Source organism: Convolutriloba macropyga, chromosome 14 (assembly GCF_964194025.1).
Source record: "Convolutriloba macropyga chromosome 14, txConMacr16.3, whole genome shotgun sequence".
NCBI classification, from domain to species: domain Eukaryota; kingdom Metazoa; phylum Xenacoelomorpha; order Acoela; family Convolutidae; genus Convolutriloba; species Convolutriloba macropyga.
In genome coordinates, this window is record NC_134481.1 from 8181667 (window position 1) to 8209105 (window position 27439).

The window sequence follows — 27439 nt, forward strand, 5'->3', positions numbered from 1 at the left end:
CGTCGTTCCTATAAGTCTTAGTTGCCATCTGTTATGCTTATTGGTTTTGATAGTAGCCCCTGTAGCCTCTCTCCAAGAAACAGAAGTACGTTCAACTACGAAGAGCCATCAAAATAAATCGGACTTAAAAATGTTTTTGTACAAAAATCTTTTTTCAGTATCTTCTATTCTTTCAATCCCAATGATGCTTCTTGGAATCAACGGCGGCTATTTTCCGGCAATCTGCCGGGTATGTTTATAGCCGCCCTCATCTTCTCAGCCGGCAATTATAGCGCTCCTATTTTTTTTTACTTCGTCCAACTTTTTTTCGCTTTACCATTTTGCGGATTTTTCGACATTTTGCGTGAAATCTTTTTGACTTCTCTATGCTAGTTTCTCTTTTCTCTCATTCTGCTTAAAGTGAATTTGAACATCAGTTGCTCAGCAAAGCAATTCAAAATGAACAGAGTCAGTATAAAAATTGAAGTCAGAAATAGAAACGGGATAAACCCATAAAGCCCAATTTTAGATGCCAGCTATTTGAACGTCGTTCCTATAAGTCTTAGTTACCATCTCTAATGCTTATTGGTATGGATAGTAGCCCCTGTAGCCTCTCTCTAAGAAACAGAATTACGTTCAACTACGAAATGCCATCAAAATAAATCGGACTTAAATATGTTTTTGTACAAAAATCTTTTTTCAATATCTTCTATTCTTTCAATCCCAATCATGCTTCTTGGAATCAACGCCGGCTATTTTCCGGCAATCTGCCGGGTATGTTAATAGCCACCCTCATCTTCTCAGCCGGCTATTATAGAGCTCCTATTTTTTTTTACTTCGTCCAACTTTTTTTCGCTTTGCCGTTTTGCGGATTTTTCGACATTTTGCGTGAAATCTTTTTGACTTCTCTATGCTAGTTTCTCTTTTCTCTCATTCTGCTTGAAGTGAATTTGAACATCAGTTGCTCAGCAAAGCAATTCAAAATTAATAGAGTCAGTATGAAAAATTGAAGTCAGAAATAGAAACGGGATAAACCCATAAAGCCCAATTTTAGATGCCCGCTATTTGAACGTCGTTCCTATAAGTCTTAGTTGCCATCTGTTATGCTTATTGGTAGTGATAGTAGCCCTTGTAGCCTCTCTCTAAGAAACAGAAGTACGTTCAACTACGAAGAGCCATCAAAATAAATCGGACTTAAATATGTTTTTGTACAAAAATCTTTTTTCAATATCTTCTATTCTTTCAATCCCAATCATGCTTCTTGGAATCAACGGCGGCAATTTTCCGGCAATCTGCCGGGTATGTTTATAGCCGCCCTCATCTTCTCAGCCGGCTATTATAGCGCTCCTATTTTTTTTTACTTCGTCCAACTTTTTTTCGCTTTACCATTTTGCGGATTTTTCGACATTTTGCGTGAAATCTTTTTGACTTCTCTATGCTAGTTTCTCTTTTCTCTCATTCTGCTTAAAGTGAATTTGAACATCAGTTGCTCAGCAAAGCAATTCAAAATGAACAGAGTCAGTATAAAAATTGAAGTCAGAAATAGAAACGGGATAAACCCATAAAGCCCAATTTTAGATGCCCGCTATTTGAACGTCGTTCCTATAAGTCTTAGTTACCATCTCTAATGCTTATTGGTATGGATAGTAGCCCCTGTAGCCTCTCTCTAAGAAACAGAATTACGTTCAACTACGAAATGCCATCAAAATAAATCGGACTTAAATATGTTTTTGTACAAAAATCTTTTTTCAATATCTGCTATTCTTTCAATCCCAATCTTGCTTATTGGAATCAACGCCGGCTATTTTCCGGCAATCTGCCGGGTATGTTAATAGCCGCCCTCATCTTCTCAGCCGGCTATTATAGCGCTCCTATTTTTTTTTACTTCGTCCAACTTTTTTTTCGCTTTACCGTTTTGCGGATTTTTCGACAGTTTGCGTGAAATCTTTTTGACTCTCTATGCTAGTTTCTCTTTTCTCTCATTCTGCTTAAAGTGAATTTGAACATGAGTTGCTCAGCAAAGCAATTCAAAATGAATAGAGTCAGTATAAAAAATTGAAGTCAGAAATAGAAACGGGATAAACCCATAACGCCCAATTTTAGATGCCCGCTATTTGAACGTCGTTCCTATAAGTCTTAGTTGCCATCTGTTATGCTTATTGGTATTGATAGTAGCCCCTGTAGCTTCTCTCTAAGAAACAGAATTACGTTCAACTACGAAATGCCATCAAAATAAATCGGACTTAAATATGTTTTTGTACAAAAATCTTTTTTCAATATCTGCTATTCTTTCAATCCCAATCATGCTTCTTGGAATCAACGGCGGCTATTTTCCGGCAATCTGCCGGGTATGTTTATAGCCGCCCTCATCTTCTCAGCCGGCTATTATAGCGCTCCTATTTTTTTTACTTCGTCCAACTTTTTTTCGCTTTACCATTTTGCGGATTTTTCGACATTTTGCGTGAAATCTTTTTGACTTCTCTATGCTAGTTTCTCTTTTCTCTCATTCTGCTTAAAGTGAATTTGAACATCAGTTGCTCAGCAAAGCAATTCAAAATGAACAGAGTCAGTATAAAAATTGAAGTCAGAAATAGAAACGGGATAAACCCATAAAGCCCAATTTTAGATGCCCGCTATTTGAACGTCGTTCCTATAAGTCTTAGTTACCATCTCTAATGCTTATTGGTATGGATAGTAGCCCCTGTAGCCTCTCTCTAAGAAACAGAATTACGTTCAACTACGAAATGCCATCAAAATAAATCGGACTTAAATATGTTTTTGTACAAAAATCTTTTTTCAATATCTGCTATTCTTTCAATCCCAATCTTGCTTATTGGAATCAACGCCGGCTATTTTCCGGCAATCTGCCGGTTATGTTAATAGCCGCCCTCATCTTCTCAGCCGGCTATTATAGCGCTCCTATTTTTTTTTACTTCGTCCAACTTTTTTTTCGCTTTACCGTTTTGCGGATTTTTCGACAGTTTGCGTGAAATCTTTTTGACTCTCTATGCTAGTTTCTCTTTTCTCTCATTCTGCTTAAAGTGAATTTGAACATCAGTTGCTCAGCAAAGCAATTCAAAATGAATAGAGTCAGTATAAAAAATTGAAGTCAGAAATAGAAACGGGATAAACCCATAACGCCCAATTTTAGATGCCCGCTATTTGAACGTCGTTCCTATAAGTCTTAGTTGCCATCTGTTATGCTTATTGGTATTGATAGTAGCCCCTGTAGCTTCTCTCTAAGAAACAGAATTACGTTCAACTACGAAATGCCATCAAAATAAATCGGACTTAAATATGTTTTTGTACAAAAATCTTTTTTCAATATCTGCTATTCTTTCAATCCCAATCTTGCTTATTGGAATCAACGCCGGCTATTTTCCGGCAATCTGCCGGGTATGTTAATAGCCACCCTCATCTTCTCAGCCGGCTATTATAGAGCTCCTATTTTTTTTTACTTCGTCCAACTTTTTTTCGCTTTGCCGTTTTGCGGATTTTTCGACATTTTGCGTGAAATCTTTTTGACTTCTCTATGCTAGTTTCTCTTTTCTCTCATTCTGCTTGAAGTGAATTTGAACATCAGTTGCTCAGCAAAGCAATTCAAAATTAATAGAGTCAGTATGAAAAATTGAAGTCAGAAATAGAAACGGGATAAACCCATAAAGCCCAGTTTTAGATGCCCGCTATTTGAACGTCGTTCCTATAAGTCTTAGTTGCCATCTGTTATGCTTATTGGTATTGATAGTAGCCCCTGTAGCCTCTCTCTAAGAAACAGAAGTACGTTCAACTACGAAGAGCCATCAAAATAAATCGGACTTAAAAATGTTTTTGTACAAAAATTTTTCTTCAGTATCTTCTATTCTTTCAATCCCAATCATGCTTCTTGGAATCAATGGCGGCCATTTTCCGGCAATCTGCCGGGTATATTTATAGCCGCGCTCATCTTCTCAGCCGGCTATTATAGCGCTCCTATTTTTTTTTTACTTCGTGCAACTTTTTTTCGCTTTACCATTTTGCGGATTTTTCGACATTTAGCGTGAAATCTTTTTGACTTCTCTATGCTAGTTTCTCTTTTCTCTCATTCTGCTTAAAGTGAATTTGAACATCAGTTGCTCAGCAAAGCAATTCAAAATGAATAGAGTCAGTATAAAAAATTGAAGTCAAGAAATAGAAACGGGATAAACCCATAAAGCCCAATTTTAGATGCCCGCTATTTGAACGTCGTTCCTATAAGTCTTAGTTGCCATGTGTTATGCTTATTGGTATTGATAGTAGCCCCTGTAGCCTCTCTCTAAGGAACAGAAGTACGTTCAACTACGAAATGCCATCAAAATAAATCGGACAAAATGTTTTTGTACAAAAATCTTTTTTCAATATCTGCTATTCTTTCAATCCCAATCTTGCTTATTGGAATCAACGCCGGCTATTTTCCGGCAATCTGCCGGGTATGTTAATAGCCGCCCTCATCTTTTCAGCCGGCTATTTTAGAGCTCCTATTTTTTTTACTTCGTCCAACTTTTTTTCGCTTTACCGTTTTGCGGATTTTTCGACATTTTGCGTGAAATCTTTTTGACTTCTCTATGCTAGTTTCTCTTTTCTCTCATTCTGCTTAAAGTGAATTTGAACATCAGTTGCTCAGCAAAGCAATTCAAAATGAATAGAGTCAGTATAAAAAATTGAAGTCAGAAATAGAAACGGGATAAACCCATAAAGCCCAATTTTAGATGCCCGCTATTTGAACGTCGTTCCTATAAGTCTTAGTTGCCATCTGTTATGCTTATTGGTATTGATAGTAGCCCTTGTAGCCTCTCTCTAAGAAACAGAAGTACGTTCAACTACGAAGAGCAATCAAAATAAATCGGACTTAAAAATGTTTTTGTACAAAAATTTTTTTTCAGTATCTTCTATTCTTTCAATCGCAATCATGCTTCTTGGAATCAATGGCGGCCATTTTCCGGCAATCTGCCGGGTATATTTATAGCCGCGCTCATCTTCTCAGCCGGCTATTATAGCGCTGCTATTTTTTTTTTACTTCGTGCAACTTTTTTTCGCTTTACCATTTTGCGGATTTTTCGACATTTTGCGTGAAATCTTTTTGACTTCTCTATGCTAGTTTCTCTTTTCTCTCATTCTGCTTAAAGTGAATTTGAACATCAGTTGCTCAGCAAAGCAATTCAAAATGAATAGAGTCAGTATAAAAAATTGAAGTCAAGAAATAGAAACGGGATAAACCCATAAAGCCCAATTTTAGATGCCCGCTATTTGAACGTCGTTCCTATAAGTCTTAGTTGCCATCTGTTATGCTTATTGGTATTGATAGTAGCCCCTGTAGCCTCTCTCTAAGAAACAGAAGTACGTTCAACTACGAAATGCCATCAAAATAAATCGGACAAATTGTTTTTGTACAAAAATCTTTTTTCAATATCTTCTATTCTTTCAATCCCAATCATGCTTATTGGAATCAATGGCGGCTATTTTCCAGGAATCTGCCGGGTATTTTTTTTCAAACGATGGTTGCTTAAAAGTCGATGGAAAACTGGTTTATATTTAAAAATTTAAATGTTTTTCATAGTTTGGGTCAAAGGTTTTGGTTGTTGAATTTAGTTACTTGAATTTAGTTGCATTTTTGACTGTACTATGGCTCAATAATTTTGATTAAAGGGCAAGTTAAAACTAAAGAAACTTATTTCTTCTATTTCGTTTGTTTTTATGCTGATGATTTTATGAACGTCTTATCGCAGTTGTTTTTTACCTTTATTCCTATATATTGTCATAGGGTTGCTATTAATTGCTCTTGAACGAAGTTCATAGCAGTTATTGTGCACGTGTTGGTCTTTTTTATGCAAATTTTTGCTTGACCATTTTGCGCCTTTCTTCTAGAGCATTCTTTGACTTCTCAAGTGACTTTTTCACGCATTCGTTCTTCATTTTTGAGTGATCGCTGTTGCTCTGACTCCGAAGTAAAGCTTGTTGCTAATATAAATTTGGTTGCAGCATACCGCAAGTAAGGAGCAAATAGCACAGTCGGCAGTGCATATGGTTATGAAGAGGGAGGTCAATGGTTCGAATCCCGGTGGGATCAAATATTTTTTTACCCGCCTGTCGTTCAAGAGCAATTCTTCCGCCATTAGTCGGTTTATGTTCAATAGCTGCAATCTGCCTGTTCTCTTGTTTTTGTTCTGACTCGGAGAAGAGCATTGATTGAAGTTTTTTTAAACCGGAAGTACTGTGTTTATTCGATTATTTGGCCTAAAAGCGAAAGTGAGTGAAATCGCCGTGGGAAATTATTATTTTCTGGGCAAGAGATCACTCTAATACTCTCACTTAGTTCAATTAAAGGAGATAAAGTCAATTGGGTGAATTTTATTCTAAATGAAGGTGTTTTGAGGGCAGCTTGCTGCAGCAGCAATAAATTATACAAAAATCAAAATATGATATCTCAGCAATTCGTAAAAGCTGGAATTTCTTTTTCGGTCTTTTTTATTATCTTTTCGAGACTGCAGGTCTACGGAGCTATCGCTGCTGTTTTCTGGAAATCTGCCAGCTATGCTTGTCATTGTCTACCGGGTTTTTGTCTACCATAATTTAATATGGACTTTATGGGCAAAATTGTTTTTAATATTTTTCTTCGTAAAGCCGAATCGTACAATACGTATACAAAAGCTACAACTAGTGGCTGGGGTACCATGGCAAGTGTTCCTAACATCTGAAAAGAAAGCAGCTTACTAAGTTCTTGCATATGCTACGACATACAACATTCTGTCAAAATATTTGATCTTAAATTTCTCAATAAGATGTATCAGGTTTTGTTTTTGGATTGACATATGTCATTAACCTTATTTAGGAATGGAAGACTGCTTTGAGATGACTCTTCCCAACATCAGCAGTCTAATGGACTACCTGAAGAGCAACGAGAATCTGAGTTGCTTTGCCATTCCCAACATGTACAACCTGACAGCCGAGATCGCCACTGGACTTTTGACCCCTATAAAGAACAGTCTCACTGAACTGACAATGAGTGTCGCAGATCTGCAGGGACAGGACATGCTAGTCATTTCTAGGTAAACTGATTTAAAACTTTAGTGACGTTATAGCAAATTGAACCAAATGTGCGTTTGAAAAGGCGGTTGACGCTGTTGATAGTGATAGAGTTTATGTAATGTACCTAGAAATGACATATACTTGAAAGCGGACTGCAAGTCATAATTTTGTTGTGATGTATAAGTGATAGTCCCATTATTGATGTAAAACATAAATTATCTCAAGCGTTTAAAATCTATGTACGTGGAAATGACAAGCACGAATAAGCGTGCAGAACACTGTTTAGATCGGGATAAGATGCTTGAGACAATACGGCTAGTTGCTTTTGTCTATTCGCACTTCATTTTTTGGGTTTTCGGCCTTCATTAAGACCTCATAAAATAGATACCGAAAAGTGACAGTTGCTCGTTTTTCAAAAATTGATTTTTGAATGTTCTGATTTAGGTGCTGGAAGCTGAGAAAGTTAGGCCTTCACGACGCCGTTCATTTGACAGAACAAGGCCTAGTACACCTCTCGAAGCTAACCAACTTAGAAGATTTCCAAATCACATTTGTTGACGAATTAGCTATTGACACTGCGATGCGAAATTTCTTCGTTGAGCGTCAGAAAAACGGTTGCGTGCCCTTACGAAAATTGGGAATCGATACTTGTTATCTTTTAACTGATAACGGCGTTGATGAGATTCTAGATTTTTGCCCGAAATTACACACGTTGAACCTCTCAGATTGTGATAAAATATCGGGTGAATTTATCGATGCCTGGGTTACAAAGTGTCCTTTGATGGTATCGCTGACTTTGAGATACTGTTCGCTCAAATTATCAGAAGCCGAGTTGAAACGTCACAAAGAGAATAAACGAGTGAAAATCAATTTAGATTATGACTTATTTAACAGTCGGGTTAAAAAAGTGGAACCCTTGCAAATGTCAGACGATGATAATGGATTATAAAAATTGAACTTGAAAATGTCACCATGATTTGACTTTGAATTTTTATCTCTCAAAATGATTCGTTAAACGTTTCTACTTTAGTTTTAATAAAATGGTGAATTTTAAAACTCGTTGACAAATGGATGCGTGTGTTTGAATCCGCCAGTTGGCTTAGATTATATGTTCTTAAAAAGTTACTGATAATTTTTCATTCGTTAAATTTGGATGATTTTGAAGAGTTGTTATCACTGCAATTAAAACTGTTTTTGTTATTAATGTAGTCTGGTTATTTACAAAAAGCTTTATTTGGGCGCTTAGTTAATCCATGCTTTTCTTCGTCTGAATAAAATATTTGAAGCTTATCTCTATTTTCGTAAGTACTAACCTATTATCGCACGAACCAAATAGTACTAGCTGAAGTGGTAGTAGAATTACTAATTAGTTGCTCTCGAACGAAGTTTGAAGCAATTATGTGAATGTGCCCTTTCTGCAAAAACTTTCGCCTGACACATTTCTTGTTGCTAATATGAAATCGATTGTGAGAGCTGACCCGTACATAGTCCGTGTAGTTGAATGGCTAATTTTCGCAACTCTCATCTAAGAGGCCGAGCCCTCCCTAGTCTGAAGTTTTTACTCCATAAAAATTTCTCTAACCTAAGCCACCCCTTCTAAATTGTGTGCCTCGCCGGTCGGTCGAGAGCAATTCGTCCGTTTGTCGGCAGTTTTTTTTCTTGATTTCCCCTGATAAGTGTAGGGGATGTTTTTATAGGTCGCATAGCCGGAAAAGCAGAGCCATGGAATTCAAAAAGAGTAATTAGCCTTTTTGAAAGGCGTACGTAATATTGCAGTAATTAAGTGCCCTGAAAAAAGTTTGTAGCGATTAATGTGTTCAATATCCTTTTTAAAATGCATTTTTTGTAGGAACGATTTGGCTTTCTGCGAGAGAAAGAGGACAAGTTTGTAAAAGTTGAGGGCATTAAGTGTGGTGCAGTTCTGACAGATTTATTAGTCTTCAACGTACTGGGATGCTAATCACCCATTCTAATTAATCTGAACCTTCCCTTGATTCACTTTAGTCTATGGTTCTTTGTTCATGAAATCTTTTTCGAGACTCATCACTTGTTTTGTGTTCAGTCCTCAGAATCTGTAAAACTTCCAAGTTCCATCTAAAATTGATAATGATCAACAAAATTTGTTTAGAAATCTCTGGTGTTAATAAATTTTCGGTTATTAAGAGGTATTCATTAATTTTTTTTATATTACGTTTCAATAAAGCTGACGTCAGTTTTGATAAGTAAGAAGAGTCGAAAGAAAGCAAGAAGCCTTCACAGTCTGAAAGTGAAGTTTTTATTAAACCTTCAAATCAGCTGTGAGAAATACTTTCAAACCAAGCGCAGTAGGTTTCTGGAACATATGTTGAAACACTTAGAAGAAAGTAATAATTCCACAGTTCTGTGCAACGTTAAATTGGTTTGTAATGAGTCGTGAAACACCATAGGACGAATTGCTCTCAAACGACTGGTTATTCTGAGCATTAGATATTTATTATAGCTGCGAAGCTGTAAGCTGAGCGGAGCTATATTGCGGTGCTCTTGGTTTTTTGTTTTCTCTGACGCTCTTTTTCATTTTACATTTGTGCACACAGCAAAGCTGAAAAAGTCAAATTTTTGAATGACTTCTTCCTCTCACTAACGGCTTTTGCGCGCGTGACGTCATTTCTCATTCACTCTAGCCAAAGTTTACGTGTGATTAGATGATTACACGTAAACTTTGGCGTGATAAGTTTTGATCATGTGACTTACCTCACTCAATAAAATGACTTTTGCAATTTATAATTTAAGTTATTTTGAATTATTTTAAGGTCAAAGGAACTTATATGTGTAATAAAGGTCCGTAATGAAAAGGCTTCTGCACAATCTATTTTAAAAAGGTTTATTATTTTATCGCTGAATTTTTTACATAGTTTTTTTAGCGGCGTCGATAAATTGTTCACTTATATCTGTATGTTTCTTTCTCTGTTATACAACACGCAAGTCTATTCTTTCGCAGCTATTCCGACAATCTGCCGGCTATGTTTACTGAATAGAGAATCCCTTGTCTCTGAGTGTCCAATTCAATAGATAGCTGCAACAACCAGTCGTTTGAGAGCAATTCATCCTACCGCAGTCGGTGGTTCTTTTTTCCTTCGAATTATTAGAAAGACTTCTTAGCATTACAGGCATTGGTGAGGTTATATTTGATGTAATTGCTACGGCTATGCATCAGAGGCCATTGTGCTGAAAATACGTCGGACCCGAAGAGGGTTCTTTTTACATTGGAGTGTCAAAAGAGTGCTGCTGATTTCTACGCGCGAAGTAGACTTACATTATATTTGCTGTCTTCTGCTATCGGACCCTGTCTGGTCTGAACATACAGAAGAATATAACCCTTATTATAAGGACACAGTAAAGATGCCTGAGTCAGATAGGCACACTTTGTACAAATATCTATAGTACAATAAAATAATTATTCTGAGTATTAGATATTTATTATAGCTGCGAAGCTGTAAGCTGAGCGTAGCTATATTGCGGTGCTCTTGGTTTTTTTTACAATTCAAAGAATTTGAATTGTATTGGGGCGCTGTCTTTTTTTTTAAGATCTGTTAACACATTTTCATGATTTTTGAAGTCAAATTGGAGTAGTGATTTTGGTCACGCCGAATCAGGAAGTGGAGCGAAAAAGCGAGTGGTTTTGCGGCGTAAAATTTTTTCGCTCTGAATTTAAAGTGGAGTGAGAAAACGGTGTTTGAACAAAAATTCGCTTTCTCGCTAGTGGTTTTTTGTTTACATGCGGCAATTTCGCTTTGATTTTTTTCTGTTTTTTCGATTTTTTAGATCGGATTTTTTTCTAAATGGTTTTTCGAATCCATTCATAGTCCTTTCTAGGTCTAGTTTTCTGTTTAGTCAATGAAAATTCTTTGAATTGTACGTCAGGACTTGTCCTGCTATGTTTTTTTTTGTTTCGTCGTCTGACGCTCTTTTTTCGTTTTACATTTGTTCACACAGCAAAGCTGAAAAAGTCAAATTTTCTGAATGACTTCTTCCTCTCACTAACGGCATTTGCGCGCGTGAGGTCATTTCTCACTCGCTTTAGCGATAATTTTTTAGGTTATTTGCGTGATTAGATTTTGATCATACGTGACTTACCTCACTCAATAAAATGACTTCTGCACTTTAAAACTTAAATTTAATTTGAATTTGTTTAAGGTCAAAGGAACTCATATGTGCTGTAAAGGTCCCTAATAAGAGGCTTCTGTGGAATGAATTTTAACAACCTTTATTGATTTATCGCTGAATGTTTTTTAGCCTAGTTTTTTGAGCGGCGTCGATTTATTTTTCAATTTAGATCTGTATCTGTTTCTATCTCTATTATATGGCACGCAGGTCTATTCTTTCGCAGCTATTCCGGCAATCTGCCGGCTATGTTTAGTGAATAAAGATTTCCTTGTCTCTCATTGACCAGTTTAATAGAATATTATTCATAAAGTAGATTTCTATCTGCTCTAAGACTATTTCGACCCACCATTTTGTCTTCATTCGTTAAAGGTAGTGTGATGAAACGGTTCCGTAATTCCCTCTACCGCCTGTTTGATCTACAGCTGTCGTGGATGCACAGCTTTCTCAATACAGAAGGAGTCGTTCCTGATAGCTCTCGGTTTTCTCTAGGAGAGAGTGTTGCTGAGATGAAATACTCAATCAAACAGTGGATTCACGAAAACAAAACGGAGGTTAACAGTCAGTATCGAAAGTGAGATGATTGATTTTTGCTTCAGAAAAAAAGTCTAACAAAAAAATTGCGACAAAAATGTTCTTTATAACCATGCGTGAACAAACTTATGCGCTAGTTTGCCCTTATAATAGCTTGCACAGCCTGATGAGAGGTATAAACCCGACAAGCATTATAAAAGTGTAAACGTTCTTATCAATTTTAGAGGGCTATATTTACGATTTTTCCATAATATTACTAATAGTTGCTTGCTTATTGAACATCATTTGGTAAAGGTAATGTACACTTGCTTGTGCGTAAATTAGCTAATTGACCGATTAATGCAGTTACAACAAAACAAGTAAATTATTTCTTTGAAACGCTTATAACAACCGTTTTTTAAGTTTTCTTGAAGTCCTTAGAACCTAACGGCTGAACAACCATGTAAACTTATATGTTTTTAACCAGTAGAAAATAGCTTTAGTTGCTGTATTGCATGCTACCATTCTGTTGGTGACCGAAATTGATTGAAAGAATTTCATAACTTTTATAATTATTAGATATGAGCTGATGATATCTTACAAAATTAATTAAGCGATCCTATAAAATTTCAAAATGACCCTCTCCCATGTTTCAACTTAGAGCAAAATTTAGTTGAAGAGAAACAAATGATCTTCATGGATTTTCTGTAGGAAATCTTTTGTGCGTATCACATTTTTCGTTAGGCTATATTGGCCTCTCGTCGGACTGTTTGAACAAATTAATGAATGTTATAGCAGTGGTAACTAAAGCAGATCCGTTCTTAAAATCTTACTCTAATCTATCCTGTAGTATTCTATACATGAATGACCTCATTTGGAATGGTAATAAGCACGCTAAACCTTTTTCAGTATAAAAAGGTTGATATTTTTGGAAATTTAATATTTCGGTCGCAAATAATCACCAGATTTGCCTCTAAATGCAAACCAATACTTCGACCCAAAAAGCCTCATTATGAACTCCAAAAGACCGAAAACAATGTTCAAAAATAAATAGGCAAACGTTGAAGGTTGAAAAAGAATTACACGAGATTTGGTCAAGTGCCTAGCTGTCTTTTCTGCTAAAAGCTCAGGCTACCAGGATAATGTTATGATAAGAGCCTTCTACAAAAAATGACCTGACGCAGCATTAGAGCAATTTATTCTATGAAAAGCTATTTCAAAGTTAAGACTAAAATGAAATTTTGAGGGTATTTGTACCCTGCCATGCTCATTGCCTGTTACCATCAAAGTTTCTTTGCTTTTTTTAACAAGTAGATAACAAGTACTAAGAGAAACAAGTAAATTGAGCATTGAAGTCTACTTAAACAAAGAATTTTGTTCATCTTATGGCTTGAAACTGCGATGTCAAATACAACCAATGAAAAACTTAAACTAAAGAAACTACGTAACTGAGAAAGAAGAGACGATTAGTCTGTGCTTTCCAAACACTGAATTTTGCTGCTTCTCAATAAAACGAGCACGACCGCAAAACACGGAAAATACTTCGAAGACCCAATTCTTAAAATAACTCTGTGAAATTATAAAGCCGTGCAGTTTTCATGAAATGACTTTGTAGCTTACAGTAATCCTGTTCACTGTTAAAAATTTTAAACGAGTTTAAGCAATATTGTTTTTCAGGCATCTCACAAAATGAGATAGAGGCCCAAAGTTTACTTGAAGTTCAATGTGTTGAAAATGTTAGCATTTGCTAAATTCAATTATTTAATACTAGACGCAGAGGGATAGCTGGGGATATTATTGGCCTTCTGTTATTTTTTACAAGTCAACGAACTTGAATTGTTTCTGTGCGCTGTTTTTACGGTTCGAAGAGGAGTATTGGTAGAGCGTCTTTTTTGATCGATAACGCTCGTGAAAACTAGGTGATTATGTCAAATGGCTGAACGAATTAATTGAATAACAGATAGAACAGTGATTTTTTGTTCAAACTATATATTTGAGAGAGAGCGAGAAAAGCAGGCTCGAAAAAATTTAAAGACCATGTGCGGTTTTTTTGAACCATTTTTTGTTTGTACTTTATTTTTTGGGTAAAATGGTTTTTCTAAAGCATATTAACAAGTAACTATACCATTGGGAGCAATTTTGATCATGTCATTCATATATGAGTTGTTTTCGTGATTGCGGCCTTTTAGACGCTTTTTTTTAAGAGATTTTGAACTTTGTTTCCGAGGTAATGTTTTTTGTTGGTTTTATGTTGGTTTTCGTTAATTTTTTGTCTTGTTGAATTAGCTACTGAGAGTTTTGAGGAAGGTTATTTTAACAAAATAGAAACAACTGAAGCTTTAATGGCACAAATTTTCATAAAATATATAGGCCAATTCTGTAGTTTGATGTAGTTTTTAGTACTTTCTAATGTTTCAATTGTTTTGCAATGCGGTCGGGTGTTGCGTAAGTTCTCAGTCAATCAGCAAGAACTGTATCTTAAGGTTTGTTGAGAACATTTATTGAGAAGTTGTGAATTTCAGCAATCATTATTCAGAATTTAAACAGGTTGTTAAGATTTTATCCTTAAATTATTTTGCTTTTGGTTGACCTCTCTCCTTTTTTCGAGGTGTACCGTTGTTTATTGTTATCCCACCATTTAATAATCATTTGTTGAGCGCAATAAAATTTTATCAATCAATTTTTATATACAATGCTTTAGGAGTCTAAACTTATGAAATATTTCCCAGAAAATATTTCATAATTTGCTTTTTCAAGATTGTTCCCTCCGTTTGTTGTTTCAAACTGATTGGTATAATGAAGTAAATAGTTTCATAAGAGGTTGGCCAGGATGTAAGATGATTTTCGAGTTGATTCAGGAGACTTCCGATTTTGTTTTTGTCACACTTTTCATGATTTTTGAAGTCAAATTGGAGAAGTGATTTTGGTCACGCCGAAACAGGAAGTGAAGCAAAAAAGTGAGTGGTTATCTGGCGTGAATTTGTCGAATTTAAATGTAGAGTGAGACAACGGTATTAGAACAAAAGTTAGCTGACTCTATTGTTATTTTTGATTTGATTTGTTAATTTGTTTTTGTTAATTTGATTTTGATTTTTGTATTTTCTGTCGCATTTTTTCGAATTGGTTCTCCCCAATCCATTTTTCTCCTTTCCAGGTCTCGTATTTTGTTTAGTCAATAAAAATTCTTTGAATTGTGTCGGGACTTGTCTTGCTATGTTTTATATTTCGTCAAGTTTTTTTTATTACCACCATATGTCACAATCTTCTCAAATCTGCTTTTCGTTCATGCAATTTCAACGGAAGTGCGCGCGTGACGTCATTTTTCACTCTTAGTGGAGTGAGTTTGTTGTTAATTCGCGTTATTAAGTTTTGGTCACTCGTGACTTACCTCACTTTCTAAAATGACTTCCTCAATCTGAAATTGATTTTCCTTTATACTTCAAAGAGATGAGGTCAAGTGAGTACGTGTCACTTATTGAAGGTTAATTGAGAGCAACTAATAGAAGCAGCAATAAGTTAAATGGAATCTTAATCAAAATATAACATCTGGGCATTTAATAAGATTTTTTTTGGTCTGTATTTTACCAGCTTTTTGAGACTGCAGATCTACGAAGCTATTGCGGCTGTTTTCTGGCAATCTGTGAGCCATTGTTTTTGTTTATACCTTCTTTTGGCCAGGGTATCAATTATCTGACAATGAAATTGAAGTATTTTCAAAAGGATTATTTCTAATGCTGCAAGTAAATATTCAGGAATTTGTGAAGGATTAAGGAAAAATTATCCTTAGTTTTGCGGATTTTTTCCATCCATTTAGCCAAGCACACCAGGAGCAGCTCACACTATTCAAGTTCGACAGTGAAGAGATTGTAAATCAGTGGGCGTCAATGGGCGATGCTGAGATGGGAGGAAGAAGCAAAAGTACCCTGGGTGAGATTTATCCCGATCTCTTGGATAGTTATTTATGGTTTTGTGTAACTGTAGGTTGGCATCCAGGTTGGAAATCCAGGCGACCCTTTTGCGCTCGTTAAAAAGCTTCCGTTTTTAAAATTAAAAACGGAGTGCTAGGAAGTTTCTTGGGTCATGGACCTTCGCAGTCGGAGTACAAGTGTTTTTATTTAAGCTTAAAAAAGTCAAATTTTTTGAAGATTTCTCTTAAACGAGACATTGATTTCTTATTCAACAGAATTAAGCTCTGGCGCCTTAAATTTATAATTTATCTATTCATTTCGTTCTGAATCTAGATCGAGGCGAAAGTCTTCATCTTTTGTCATTTGCTGGGGTTTTCTGAATAACATCCGCAGATTATCGTTTGTTTGTGTTCAGCATTTGGGACTAACAAGAAGCTGTTGTGGACTGGGAATGTTGACACAGCAGTGCCTAGAGATGGAACAACTTTCCAATCTGGATATGTTGGAATCCGATCACGCCCATTTTTGGTAGGAGTTGTCAAACATGAGTCTTCATCTGTTTGTTGAATTTTTGGCGATACGATGCAAAGACTATTTTATCAAAGAACAGCCAATTGTTTTTTTTTCTGTGAAATAGGAGGAGAATCCATGACGTCGCTAAAGAATGGGTGCTATAAAATTTTTATTGACAATTCTTGGATCAAGAGCATTGAGGATGAACAAAATTAATCAAAGACAAACAGATCTCGAATTTAAGTTCGAAGGACTGCAAAAATGAGAACTCACTATCAAGACAGATGGTGTTCTCATCAGTATGAGAATAACTATCAAGTTATTCTCATACTGTACTGTAAATTATTTTGAAGGATTAGGGCCGTGTATGTCTATATGCTATATGAATAAATGTATTAGATAATTTTTAAGATTAAAATTTCAAAGTTTGCGAAAAGTTTCAAGACTTTCCAACATACAGTCCTCCAATTCGGGCGTTTAATGTTTTTGCAAGCTAGTTGAGGAGGAGTTTTAGCATCAAAAAGTATTTGACTTGTTGAAAAACACATGAAAAATTCCTTGACATTTAATTGCTCATTGTAAACTTGCAGTTAATTTCTACAAGAATTTTTTGAGTTATAATTGGAGAGAAATCGGGCAATGAATACAAAATTACGATATCGGCGGAGTTTCACAAAATTATCGAAATCCGGACAAAACTGATCGGTTTGCTTTCGATTCGTAAAGAAGTATTGTTTTCGTAACGTTTCTTTTTTATAAGACCACCTGTTTATGGATCTTAACAGATCATGCTTAACCTGGTTTCCTTGAGAAGTTGTTGCACGGCTTCCTAGAACTGCATTAGTTTTGTCTCTCAAAATTCTGATCGGTTTCGCCCCCGAAATAGAAAGGATTGGCGCTTCAAAATCTCATATTTCTGACAAAAATATTTCCGAAAACTTTCAGAATTTTTTCCGATTTTTAATAGCCGCCCTCATCTTCTCAGCCGGCTATTATAGCGCTCCTATTACAATTCAAAGAATTTGAATTGTATTGGGGCGCTGTCTTTTTTTTAAGGTCTGTTCACACATTTTCATGATTTTTGAAGTCAAATTGGAGTAGTGATTTTGGTCACGCCGAAACAGGAAATGGAGCGAAAAAGCGAGTGGTTTTGCGGCGTGAAATGTTTTCGCTCTAATTTTAAAGTAGAGTGAGAATACGGTGTTTGAACAAAAATTCGCTTTATCGGTAGTGGTTTTTTGTTCACATGCGGCAATTTCACTTTGATTTTTACTGTTTTTTCGATTTTTTGGATCGGATTTTTTTCTAAATGGTTTTTCCAAACCATTCATAGTCCGTTCTAGGTCTAGTTTTCTGTTTAGTCAATGAAAATTCTTTGAATTGTACGTCAGGACTTGTCCTGCTATGTTTTTTTTACAATTCAAAGAATTTGAATTGTATTGGGGCGCTGTCTTTTTTTTTTTTTAAGATCTGTTCACACATTTTCATGATTTTTGAAGTCAAATTGGAGTAGTGATTTTGGTCACGCCGAAACAGGAAGTGGAGCGAAAAAGCGAGTGGTTTTGCGGCGTGAAATTTTTTCGCGCGAAGTAGAGTGAGAAAACGGTGTTTGAACAAAAATTCGCTTTCTCGCTAGTGGTTTTTTGTTCACATGCGGCAATTTCACTTTGATTTTTACTGTTTTTCGTTTTTTTGGATCGGATTTTTTTCTAAATGGTTTTTCCAATCCATTCATAGTCCGTTCTAGGTCTAGTTTTCGGTTTAGTCAATGAAAATTCTTTGAATTGTACGTCAGGACTTGTCCTGCTATGTTTTTTTACTTCGTCGAATAAAAAAATGTTTCGCTTTACCTCATTTTGCCGCCTTTTCAACATTTTGCGTGAAATCTTTTTGACTTCTCTAGGCTAGTTTCTCTCTTCTCTCATTCTGCTAAAAGTGAATTTGAACATCAGTTGCTCAGCAAAGCAATTCAAAATGAACAGTCAGTATAAAAAATTGAAGTCAGAAATAGAAACGGGATAAACCCATAAAGCCCAATTTTAGATGCCCGCTATTTGAACGTCGGTCCTATAAGTATTAGTTACCTCTCTCTAATGCTGATTGTTATTGATAGTAGCCCCTGTAGCCTCTCTCTAAAAAACAGAAGTATGTTCAACTACGAAATGCCATCAAAATAAATCGGACTTAAAAAAATGTTTTTGTACGAAAATCTTTTTTTTTCAATATCTTCTGTTATTTCAATCCCAGTCATGCTTATTGGAATCAACGGCGGCTATTTTCCGGCAATCTGCCGGGTATGTTTAACAATGCAGTGCATGAGGTACTGCATGGTTTCTAAAACCGCACTGCGATATGTAATAAAAACCCATAAAGTCGATAGAAGTTGTTACGATACAATTTGAAGGGTACTTTAAGATGAATTTCGAAATAGGTTGTTACATTATTTTGAAAAAGGAAAAAGAAAAAATGCATTTGAACACTTTTTTCGAGAGAATGCCCTTGTACTTAGATAGAAAAAATGAAATCCAGACAATGCGTGGATAGTACTCAAATATCAGTCATGCTTCGGATCTGATACCAATTAACAATTTTGACCAACCTTGAAGCAGCATTTTAATATTTCTTTTAATTGGATGTTCAAAATTGCAACGAAGTCGACGCAGACGGCGGAAAAATCCTGCATAGAAACTGGGCTCTCTTTATTGGTAATGTGACTCTGATTGAAGTCACTGAGAACTTCTGTTGTTTATCAAGAACCGTATAGCGGTTCGAGTTGTGAGGCCAGAATTTCTGTTCTGCAGTCTCGTAACATTACTTAAGCCACGAAAATTGTATGTACTGAAATGATGAATTCAGTAAAATTCAATTTCTGGCTCTGTATATAGCAGTTTCTGACGTTTTGACCTATGACACTGCAAAGTTTCAGAATTTTATAGCATGCACGTGCGTGTTTTTTTTTTAAGTGAACGTAAAATATTCTGACTAAAACCCTCGGGTTAAATATCCACATGCCTTCAAATATTAAATAATTAATCTCAGTATCAGTGTTGGTATTGTTATAATAATCTTGAAATTGTGACTGTTCGTTCTCATAGGAAAAAAATAATAGGATTAATAGTTTTAATGGACTGCAAACAAGTTAAAGTTTAATGAGGCGATTTGATTGGTTTCATTGATTTAATCTTTTTCGTGTGCCACTTTTTGATTTTCTGTTTGTGCCACTTCATATTTTTGCACTGACCAAGCGCATGTGCCATATTATAACGTTACGATTTCGATGTAACAGTACGTGTTAAATAACTGGGTGGAACAAACGGAAATGGTCAGATCCTTTTTTCAAAGAAAACTGGGGTCATTCCCATTATAGCCCCCCCCATGAAATTATAGCCCCCCCCCCATTATGGTATAATTACCATGTCTGGGGGGCTATAGGTTATCTGACCACTAAGCTAGGGGGGGGGGGGGGGCTATAATGGGAAAGACCCGAAAACTGTAGGTGCACCCTGCTTTTGCACCCTGGATAGATTAATGGCTGAGAACTTAGAAGAACTCTTTTTCTGTATCCCCCAAGCTTAGTGAACATATAACTTTTACGCCCTCCAGATGCTCTCGCTGTTTACATTGTAACGTGCTATATAGCAACACACGTATGTAATTGGGGGGAATTCAAACACTGATGGGAAGCCAAAACCGAATAGCTCCAACTTATTATTACAGAAGTAAAGTAAGAACCGAGAAATTAGAATTTAAAATCGGAAACCAGAGAAATTTAACTGGAGTGATAAAGTAAACGAGCTTTTTGAAACAAATATATATATATTTTTAAATTCAAATTAGAAAGATAAAAAACGGACCTTTTGTGCCCCCCCCCCCCCCCCCCAGTACGTTACGCACACCCTCCCCCGTTACAGTACGTACCATTTCATAGTAAATCATTATGTAAAAATATGGAACTTGCGTGGGGAGGGGGGGGGGGGTGAAAATAATAAGCACCCACTAAGCGGGCGGGGCACAAATGGAAAAGAACAAAAAAATTTCACATTTATGAAATATAATATCAAATAAAAATGCGCTCGTAGGAAATGTGAATTCTTTGATGTTTTGCTACAGTGTTCGTTCTTCCGCACTGGTGTGATAGACTTGAATCCGTGGAACACAATTGAGATCAGACTGAGGGGAGATGGGAGGAGGTACCACTTCAATCTGCAGATAGATGAACAGTTTGAACAGACTTACGAGGATCTATTCTTTCATCCCATTTTCACACGCGGAGGACCATACTGGGAAGTCATACAGGTATAAATTTTGTCTATCCTGAATCCGGTAAAGGAGTCTTTTGTCGGGGAGGGGGAGCAGGGAGGGGATAGAAGTCTTTTGTAGGGGAGTCTTTTGTCAACGCTCTATTTTTATTCAAGAATCAGAACTTAATTTTAGTCGGGAACGTTTAGCATAACTAAGTAGGCTTACCTGATGTTTGGGTTGTAATGATTGCTTTTTGAATTCAAATTTCAGAGCTTAGATTCGCAATTTGAAATTTTGGCGCTTCGAGCTCGTTCAATATCAGCTTTGGTTATGAGCTCATCCCAAATGATGCAAGTGTGGTCTAGGTTACATGACCCTACAGAAGCAAAAGAAATGCTATCTTCATTTCTCGCTAAGTGCAGACAAAAAATAAAACGTAATGGTCTCTTTTGCAATTGTGAAATTGTAAATGACGGTGTGCCACAGAGAACTGTTTTAGGACCACTCATTTTCTTTTCATATGTGGAAAATTTTTTGTCTAACATAAACACAGCGGAGAAAGTAATTAAGTTTGCAGAGGACACAAGTCTTGTCTGTTGTAGAAAAGAAAGTTGTTTACATGGAAAAGTCATGGAATTCTTACAGAAAACAGAAGAATATGTAGAAATGAATAAACGTACCTTGAATACAAACAAAACCCAATCCATTTTGTATCACACAAGAATTCAGATTTAGTTCTCACAACAAAAAAATTGACAGAAACCCCAATTTTGATTAGCAGCTGAATAAAGTGTTAAAAAAGATGGCTCATGCTAATGAATTTGACTGTTCGTCAATGCGTACAAAAATGGTTCCGGCTAGCAAGAAATGAGGAAAATATATGTTTTGAAAAAGGGTGGAATGATTTTTTGGTCTCTTAGCGTGAAAAAATATCTTTGAATGGTAACGTGGGAGCTTTTAAGAGTTGCTTTTATTTTTAAGAAGAAAAGAAATCGAAGAAATCTATAGAATGCAATTTTTAACTAAATTGAATGGTATTTTTAAATTTGTGCTAATTTGTCTTAACAGTTGAGGTAATTTATGTTATTTGTAAGGTAAATTAGTGTGTAGTTGAGCCGATTGGATGGAGTTCACATCATCAGTGACACAACTCTTTCATTTTTTTGTTGTTTAAGACTGGAAACATCTGTAATTGTGGTTTTTTAAAAATTTTACATGATAGGCGATATGATAGTTTCAACTCAGAACTTATATTATCCTTTCATAATCCAAGTTCCATTCAGTTACATCATAATTTATCAGCATAATTTAATCGGAATATAATGCTTAAAATTTCTTGTGTGATGTCTGTTTCAGATTCCATTCTCTCACCTGGTCTTGAGTAACAGTGGCATTATGGCCTATCAGACAAGCCCGCCGGAGAGGGCTCTCTTTAGAAACATGGGATTCAGTTTAGTCGAACACTTTGACGGCCCATTCAGATTGGAAATTGACTACATTAAGGTTACACTTGTTTTTTAATAGTTTTTAGCTGTTGCTGACATGAGCTAACATAGCGAAGTTTGTTGAAATTACAATAGTCTTGCTGATTTTTGTATTGCAATTTTCGTACTATCGATTTTTCTTCTTGCCAATTTTCTTGTGAATTCTTGTTTTCTGCGAGTTAAATTGCTCTCATTCATTGTTTAAAGCAGCTGAAATTAATGAGCGACAGTTTATTACTAAAATTAAAAAAGAAAAGAGCGCCGAAATTGTTCATTTTTATAGATTTTGTTCTGTATAAATTTTGTGCTGTAAAATTGGCACCAATAAGTTCTTTTGAAACCTCAATGTCGGTTTGAAGTCACAATGACTCCTTAAATCATCATCATCGTCATCATTTTGCTTCAGGTTTTGCAAGATGATGCTCACAAACAAGCTCATGCGTACGAGTATGCAGGGGCAACTCATGGGTATGACTTTGGAACCAAGTACGACAAGATTTGAATCAATTTGATTTTGGTTGAAAATCGAGATTAAAGAAATGCGATGCTTGCCCAGAAAAGTTTGCTGTTAATTCGAGTATGTGTGACGAACTAACTAAAGAAACTTCTTTGAAGAGAATAACTTCAGATTTTTTTTATTTTTTACGAAATGAACAAAATATATTTTAAGCATATCTTTTCATTAAACTGATGGAGTTGTGAAGAAGCATTTAAGTACGTCACATTGTACGTTTTCATGGGAGCTCAATTCAAAGTTGACTTTCGAGTATTTAATGCTTGATTACAAAAATTTTAGCTTCTCAGAAAATTTGATGTTTACGCTGAAAACAGAGTCTATGTAAGCTTTTTGTCAAAATCAGTAAAGTTATGTGAGCGGCAAAGACCTAGCTAATTATTTAACTAGATATTATGAACAGATTAAATTGTGTGGCGTGATGGCATTCAACGGTTATTAAAGACCTTTGCTGGGTTTTCACTTCATTTGAAACAAAAAAGCGACAAAGAAACGGAGTTCTCTTAAGAAACAGTTTTCTTGCAATAATGGGGCGCTAATGTTTTTACTTCTCCCTCAAATACTAGTAAATTCAACCTGAAGTTTTCGTAGGAAAACGAGTTTTGAGTTGATAAGTTGCGGAGAACCTGAACTTTTAATTGGTCTCCGATAAAATTAGGCAATTTGTCCTGTTGGTAAATTTCGTCCAAATTTTGCTTTATCATTTTACGGGAAAGGTTATATTAGCAGCGAGAGAAACGTAATGAACTAGAGAGTGCCGGATTCTAAAGTTCTGTTCTGTTCTGGCAGTAATTTAAAATTCCCTATAATTTATGGTTTTTAATTGCTTTCATTTCAAATGGAGTTTGTAGCAATTATATTAGTCTTGCTGTCTTTTTGAGCGATTTTTCGCTCGGCTAATTTTTGTCTGACGCTAATAATTTTTTGGCCTCAAAAAGGGATGAACAGTTAAAACCTTGACGCCGATATCCGCAGCCTAAAGTAGGACATAATTTGATCAGTGAATAGAACATCAGGAGGAACAAAAGTCTTGCGATATACGCAGATTAGTTGTTTACAGCTCCGGATACATTTCCAGTCGTTTGGAATTTGTGATATTCGCAAATAACGAATGACAACTGATAATGAAGCTTCGGGAAAACCAAAAAATTTTATCGAATTACCAACTGGAGACATGTTTTTTGTGATATTCGCGTAAAATGTTTCAACCAGTCGGTGTTGTTTCGTGTTGATTTGATAACCGTGTAAAAATGCACAGGGAGTTTCATTTTACAAAAAACAAGTGGTAAAAGTGTTCTATTTCAGTTAAGAGCTTGTAATAATTTAAACGATGAAAAATACTATTTTATCGCAGAACATCAGATCAGTCTATAAAAATTTAAATCATTTCGAGGTTTATTAGGCGCAACAAGAAACACAAGCCATTGGCTATATGCCTAACCGAAACCTGGCTCAAAGATGACAGCAACATCAAATGTTCATCGCTTAGTAGTTACCAGCTGCTTGATGCAAGCAACCGGCAAATAGGAAAAGGAGGAGTTGCAGTATTTGTGAGGGAAGGCGTCGTGAAAACGGTTCTGCAGAAATTTTCAAGTAGGAACTGTCAATTGCTAGCAATCAAAATTGAACGCAAAAATTACGAAAACGATTTCGTTCTGACTGTTGTATACCTCAAACCAAATACAAGTTTATCAGAATTGTCAAAAACTTTCGAGTAATTTTTTGAAAAAATGACACTGAAGCCAAAACAGATGCATCTATTGTGTGGAGATTTAAATGGGATGCTGGCCCAGACAAGTTTGCTGTTAATTCGAGTTTGTGTAACAAACTAACTAAAGGAACTTCTTTGAAGAGAACAACTTCAGATTTCTTTTATTTTTGACGAAATGAACAAATTATATTTTCAGCATATCTTTTCATTAAACTGATGGAGTTGTGAAGAAGCATTTAAGTACGTCATATTGTACGTTTTCATGGGAGCTCAATTTAAAGTTGACTTTCGAGTATTCAATGCTTGATTACAAAAATTTTAGCCTATCAGAAAGTTTGATGTTGACGCTGAAAACAGAGTCTATGTAAGCTTTCTGTCAAAATCAGTAAGGTTATGTAAGCGCGAAAGACCTAGCTAATGATATAACTAGATTTTATGAACAGATTTAATTGTGTGGCGTGATGGCATTCAACAGGTATTAAAGATGTTTGCTGGGTTTTCACTTCAATTAAAACAAAAAGGCGACAAAGAAACAGTTGTCTTAATAAAGTTTTCTTGCAAAAATAGGGAGCTAATGAAGAGTTTTTAACTCGTTTCCCTCAAATACTAGTATTTCTACCTGAAGTTGTTGCAGGAAAACGAAATTTGGGTTGATCTGTTGTGGAGAACCTGAACTTCTAATTGGTCTCTGATAAAGAGGCAATTTGTGTCCTGTTGGTATATTTCGTCCAAATTTCGCTTTATCATTTTACGGGAAATATTCACTTTAGCAGCGAGAGAAACGTAATCAACTGGAGAGTGCCGGATTCTGAAGTTCTGTTCTGTTCTGGCAGTAATTTAGAAGTACCTATAAGTTATGGTTTTTAGTATTGCTGTCTTTTTTTAAGCAATTTCTCGCTCGACTGATTTTTTGTCTGACGCTAATAGTTTTTCGACGTCAAAAAAGGGATGAACAGGTAAACCCTGAGGCCATTAAGTGACTTAGCAGCTCTCTTAGAGCCTTACGCTGCACTAGTCGCTAAATATGAGATTCACCAAAAATGGAGACATAAATTCATGGGTGTGAAGGGCGGTTCTTAGTCTTAAAAGTTTGAACCCTTCACTTGGCAGTGTCGCCCTTCACCTACTCACCGCCATTCACCTCTCTTCCATTTCCACCCTCATCTCAATCTGGCTATTTGGACGCCCCTGCGAAGACTTCAGGTTTTCAAAAATTTATTTCTGCAGTCTGTTCCCTAATATTAGTGTTTTAATTCAAAAGTAAGATGAGGTGGTTTGGAGCTTAAGGTTAAAACACACTTTGAGGGAACTCCTGATTATTACGTTCGGAAAAGATTAGGGGTTCAAATGAGTTGAAATTAGATCTTAGTTTTTTAATTGCCCTCAAAAGAAGTGTTATTATATTAGTCCTGTCGGTATTTTTAATGCAATTTTTCGCTTGACCAAATTTTCGTCTGACCTATTTGACTTTTCCCCCACCCAACTGTCGCTCTCCCCCCATCAACCCCCCCCCCCGGTGACTCCCCCCCCCGTGGCCAGCTACTGACGAACAACCTCTCCCTAAAAACGTAAATTTAAACCAGGCTTTTTGAAAACTTTTGAAAACCAGGATTTTTGAGTTTTTGAGTTTTATCAGCCCTAGGTGCCAGGGAACCTCCTTTAGGGCTTGATGGAAGGCTACTGCCTAGTTTTCAGTGTGGAATGGTTTCAACATTTAAGCATCACGAACTTTAGCATTTTTTAAAAAAAAAATTGCTATTTTCTCAATTTTTTGACATTTATTTTTCATTATTCGCGTCTTTTCAGACGCAGAGGCCAGAAAACCTCTGAATGTTTCTCAAGATTTCAACACCACGAATTATAGCATTTCTACAAGACTTTTTTTCTTTTTTTAGAACTTTTTTAGTGACATTTATTGTCATTGTTCAGGTTTTTCAGCCCAACAGAAAATCTCCGTTACGGTTTGATAATAATTAAGGGAAAATGTTTTTGGCCATGGATTAGTTTTCAACTTTTATTATCGCAACTTTAAGCAGTTTTTCTAAGCAACTTGCATTTTTTAAAAATTTTTTTTGAAAGTTTTGGTCATTTTTTAGTTTCTCCAGTCTCAAGTGCCACCAAACGTCCTCTAGGGTTTGATTATGGGTTACTGCATAGCTTCTATATGTAACGGAATGTTTTTCGAGATTTTATTATCAGCAAAATATTTGCAATTTGTCAAGTTTTTGAATCTTTTTGAATTTTTTCCAACACCAGGGTCCAAGGAACCTCCTCCGGGGTTTGATGATAAGCTGTCGCATAGTTTCTAGAGTTGATGGAATTGTTGTCAGTATTTTTTACTCCAGCTTTAGCAATTTTTTGATAAAATTTAATTTTTTTTTTAAATTTTTGGAAAATTAATACGTTCCAAGATTATGGATCTTTGAGTCAGTGAAACTATTTAAAGCATGAAATAGGGATACTGGATAGTCTGTTGATTCATTGAAAAGGTTTTGAAGATTTTAATATCTTGAATTTTAGCAAGATTCTTGATTATTTTCAAAATTTTTGAATATTTTTGTCCTTTTCTGATTTAAACTATCATAACTGGCCAACGAAGCTCTTCAAGTCTTGCTGATGGGTTACATGACATAACTCCAGAGATAAAAAATAGTTTTGAACATTTTCACGGCGAAATCTGGAAGCTTTTAAAAAAATTTGCAATAGTTTGCAAATTTTTAAAAAATAAGTTTTTTTTGATTTATTTATTAACAAGGCTAGAAAACTAAAAGTTGAAGTCGAATCAAGCTAAAGCTAGACTTACTAAACCATGACTAGCTACTGACGAAGCCAACCACTCTCCGGTCGTCTGAGAGCAATTCACCCGACGTCAGTCGGTTATGTAATGCAATTTTTATTGACCGTGATTTTTATCCGATTATAAATTGCGCCTGAAATTGTATTAAACGGTCATAAACCGAGAGCATCAAGTTGGGGTTATTTGTATTGCTTCAGACCTTTCTGAGTTTACGTTTCACCAAAATGGAAAGGATACAGTTTCTGCAAATCGTAACTTGGAAGCTGAGAACCCTGCAATTTTGTTCACCATCCTCATAATTTTATTCTCTGAGCTAGAGAACTCAAGTCCAACACCATAACATTAGCTTGAGACAATTTTCTGGGTTAGAGTGAAAGAAGTGTAAATTATGTACAGTTATACTCCACCTCTGAAAAAAAGGCAAAAAAGATGTTTTTATTCAGGAGCGTTGATCGAGATTATGCTAAGTTACAACCGCTTCAATGGCAAAGGTTTTCTGCATAAGATTGAACTGATTATGTTCGGGTGACTCTTTCTGGTTTGATATTTAGAGAAGCGATGATGTAATAAACAAGTTCTAACCGTTCCAGCAGTTAA

The 27439-nt window shown here is 35.8% G+C and overlaps 1 protein-coding gene across 2 annotated transcripts in view; it reads left to right on the plus strand.

Moving 5' to 3' along the window:
- The window catches only part of LOC142353683 (complex I intermediate-associated protein 30, mitochondrial-like), a 75262-nt gene extending 52768 nt beyond the window's left edge, over positions 1-22494 (plus strand). Inside the window, exons 2-7 of one of the 2 annotated variants that reach the window (XM_075405991.1) lie at positions 11531-11734; positions 15488-15600; positions 15997-16109; positions 20205-20390; positions 21693-21839; positions 22227-22494. In XM_075405991.1, coding sequence (XP_075262106.1) covers positions 11541-11734; positions 15488-15600; positions 15997-16109; positions 20205-20390; positions 21693-21839; positions 22227-22322 — 849 coding nt within the window. In that variant the 5' untranslated portion in view covers positions 11531-11540 and the 3' untranslated portion in view covers positions 22323-22494. Of the gene's footprint in view, positions 1-6823; positions 7041-7464; positions 8311-11530; positions 11735-15487; positions 15601-15996; positions 16110-20204; positions 20391-21692; positions 21840-22226 lie in introns of those variants that run through there. The other variant, XM_075405990.1, reaches the window with a different exon arrangement.
- The last annotated feature ends 4945 nt before the right edge of the window (positions 22495-27439 follow it).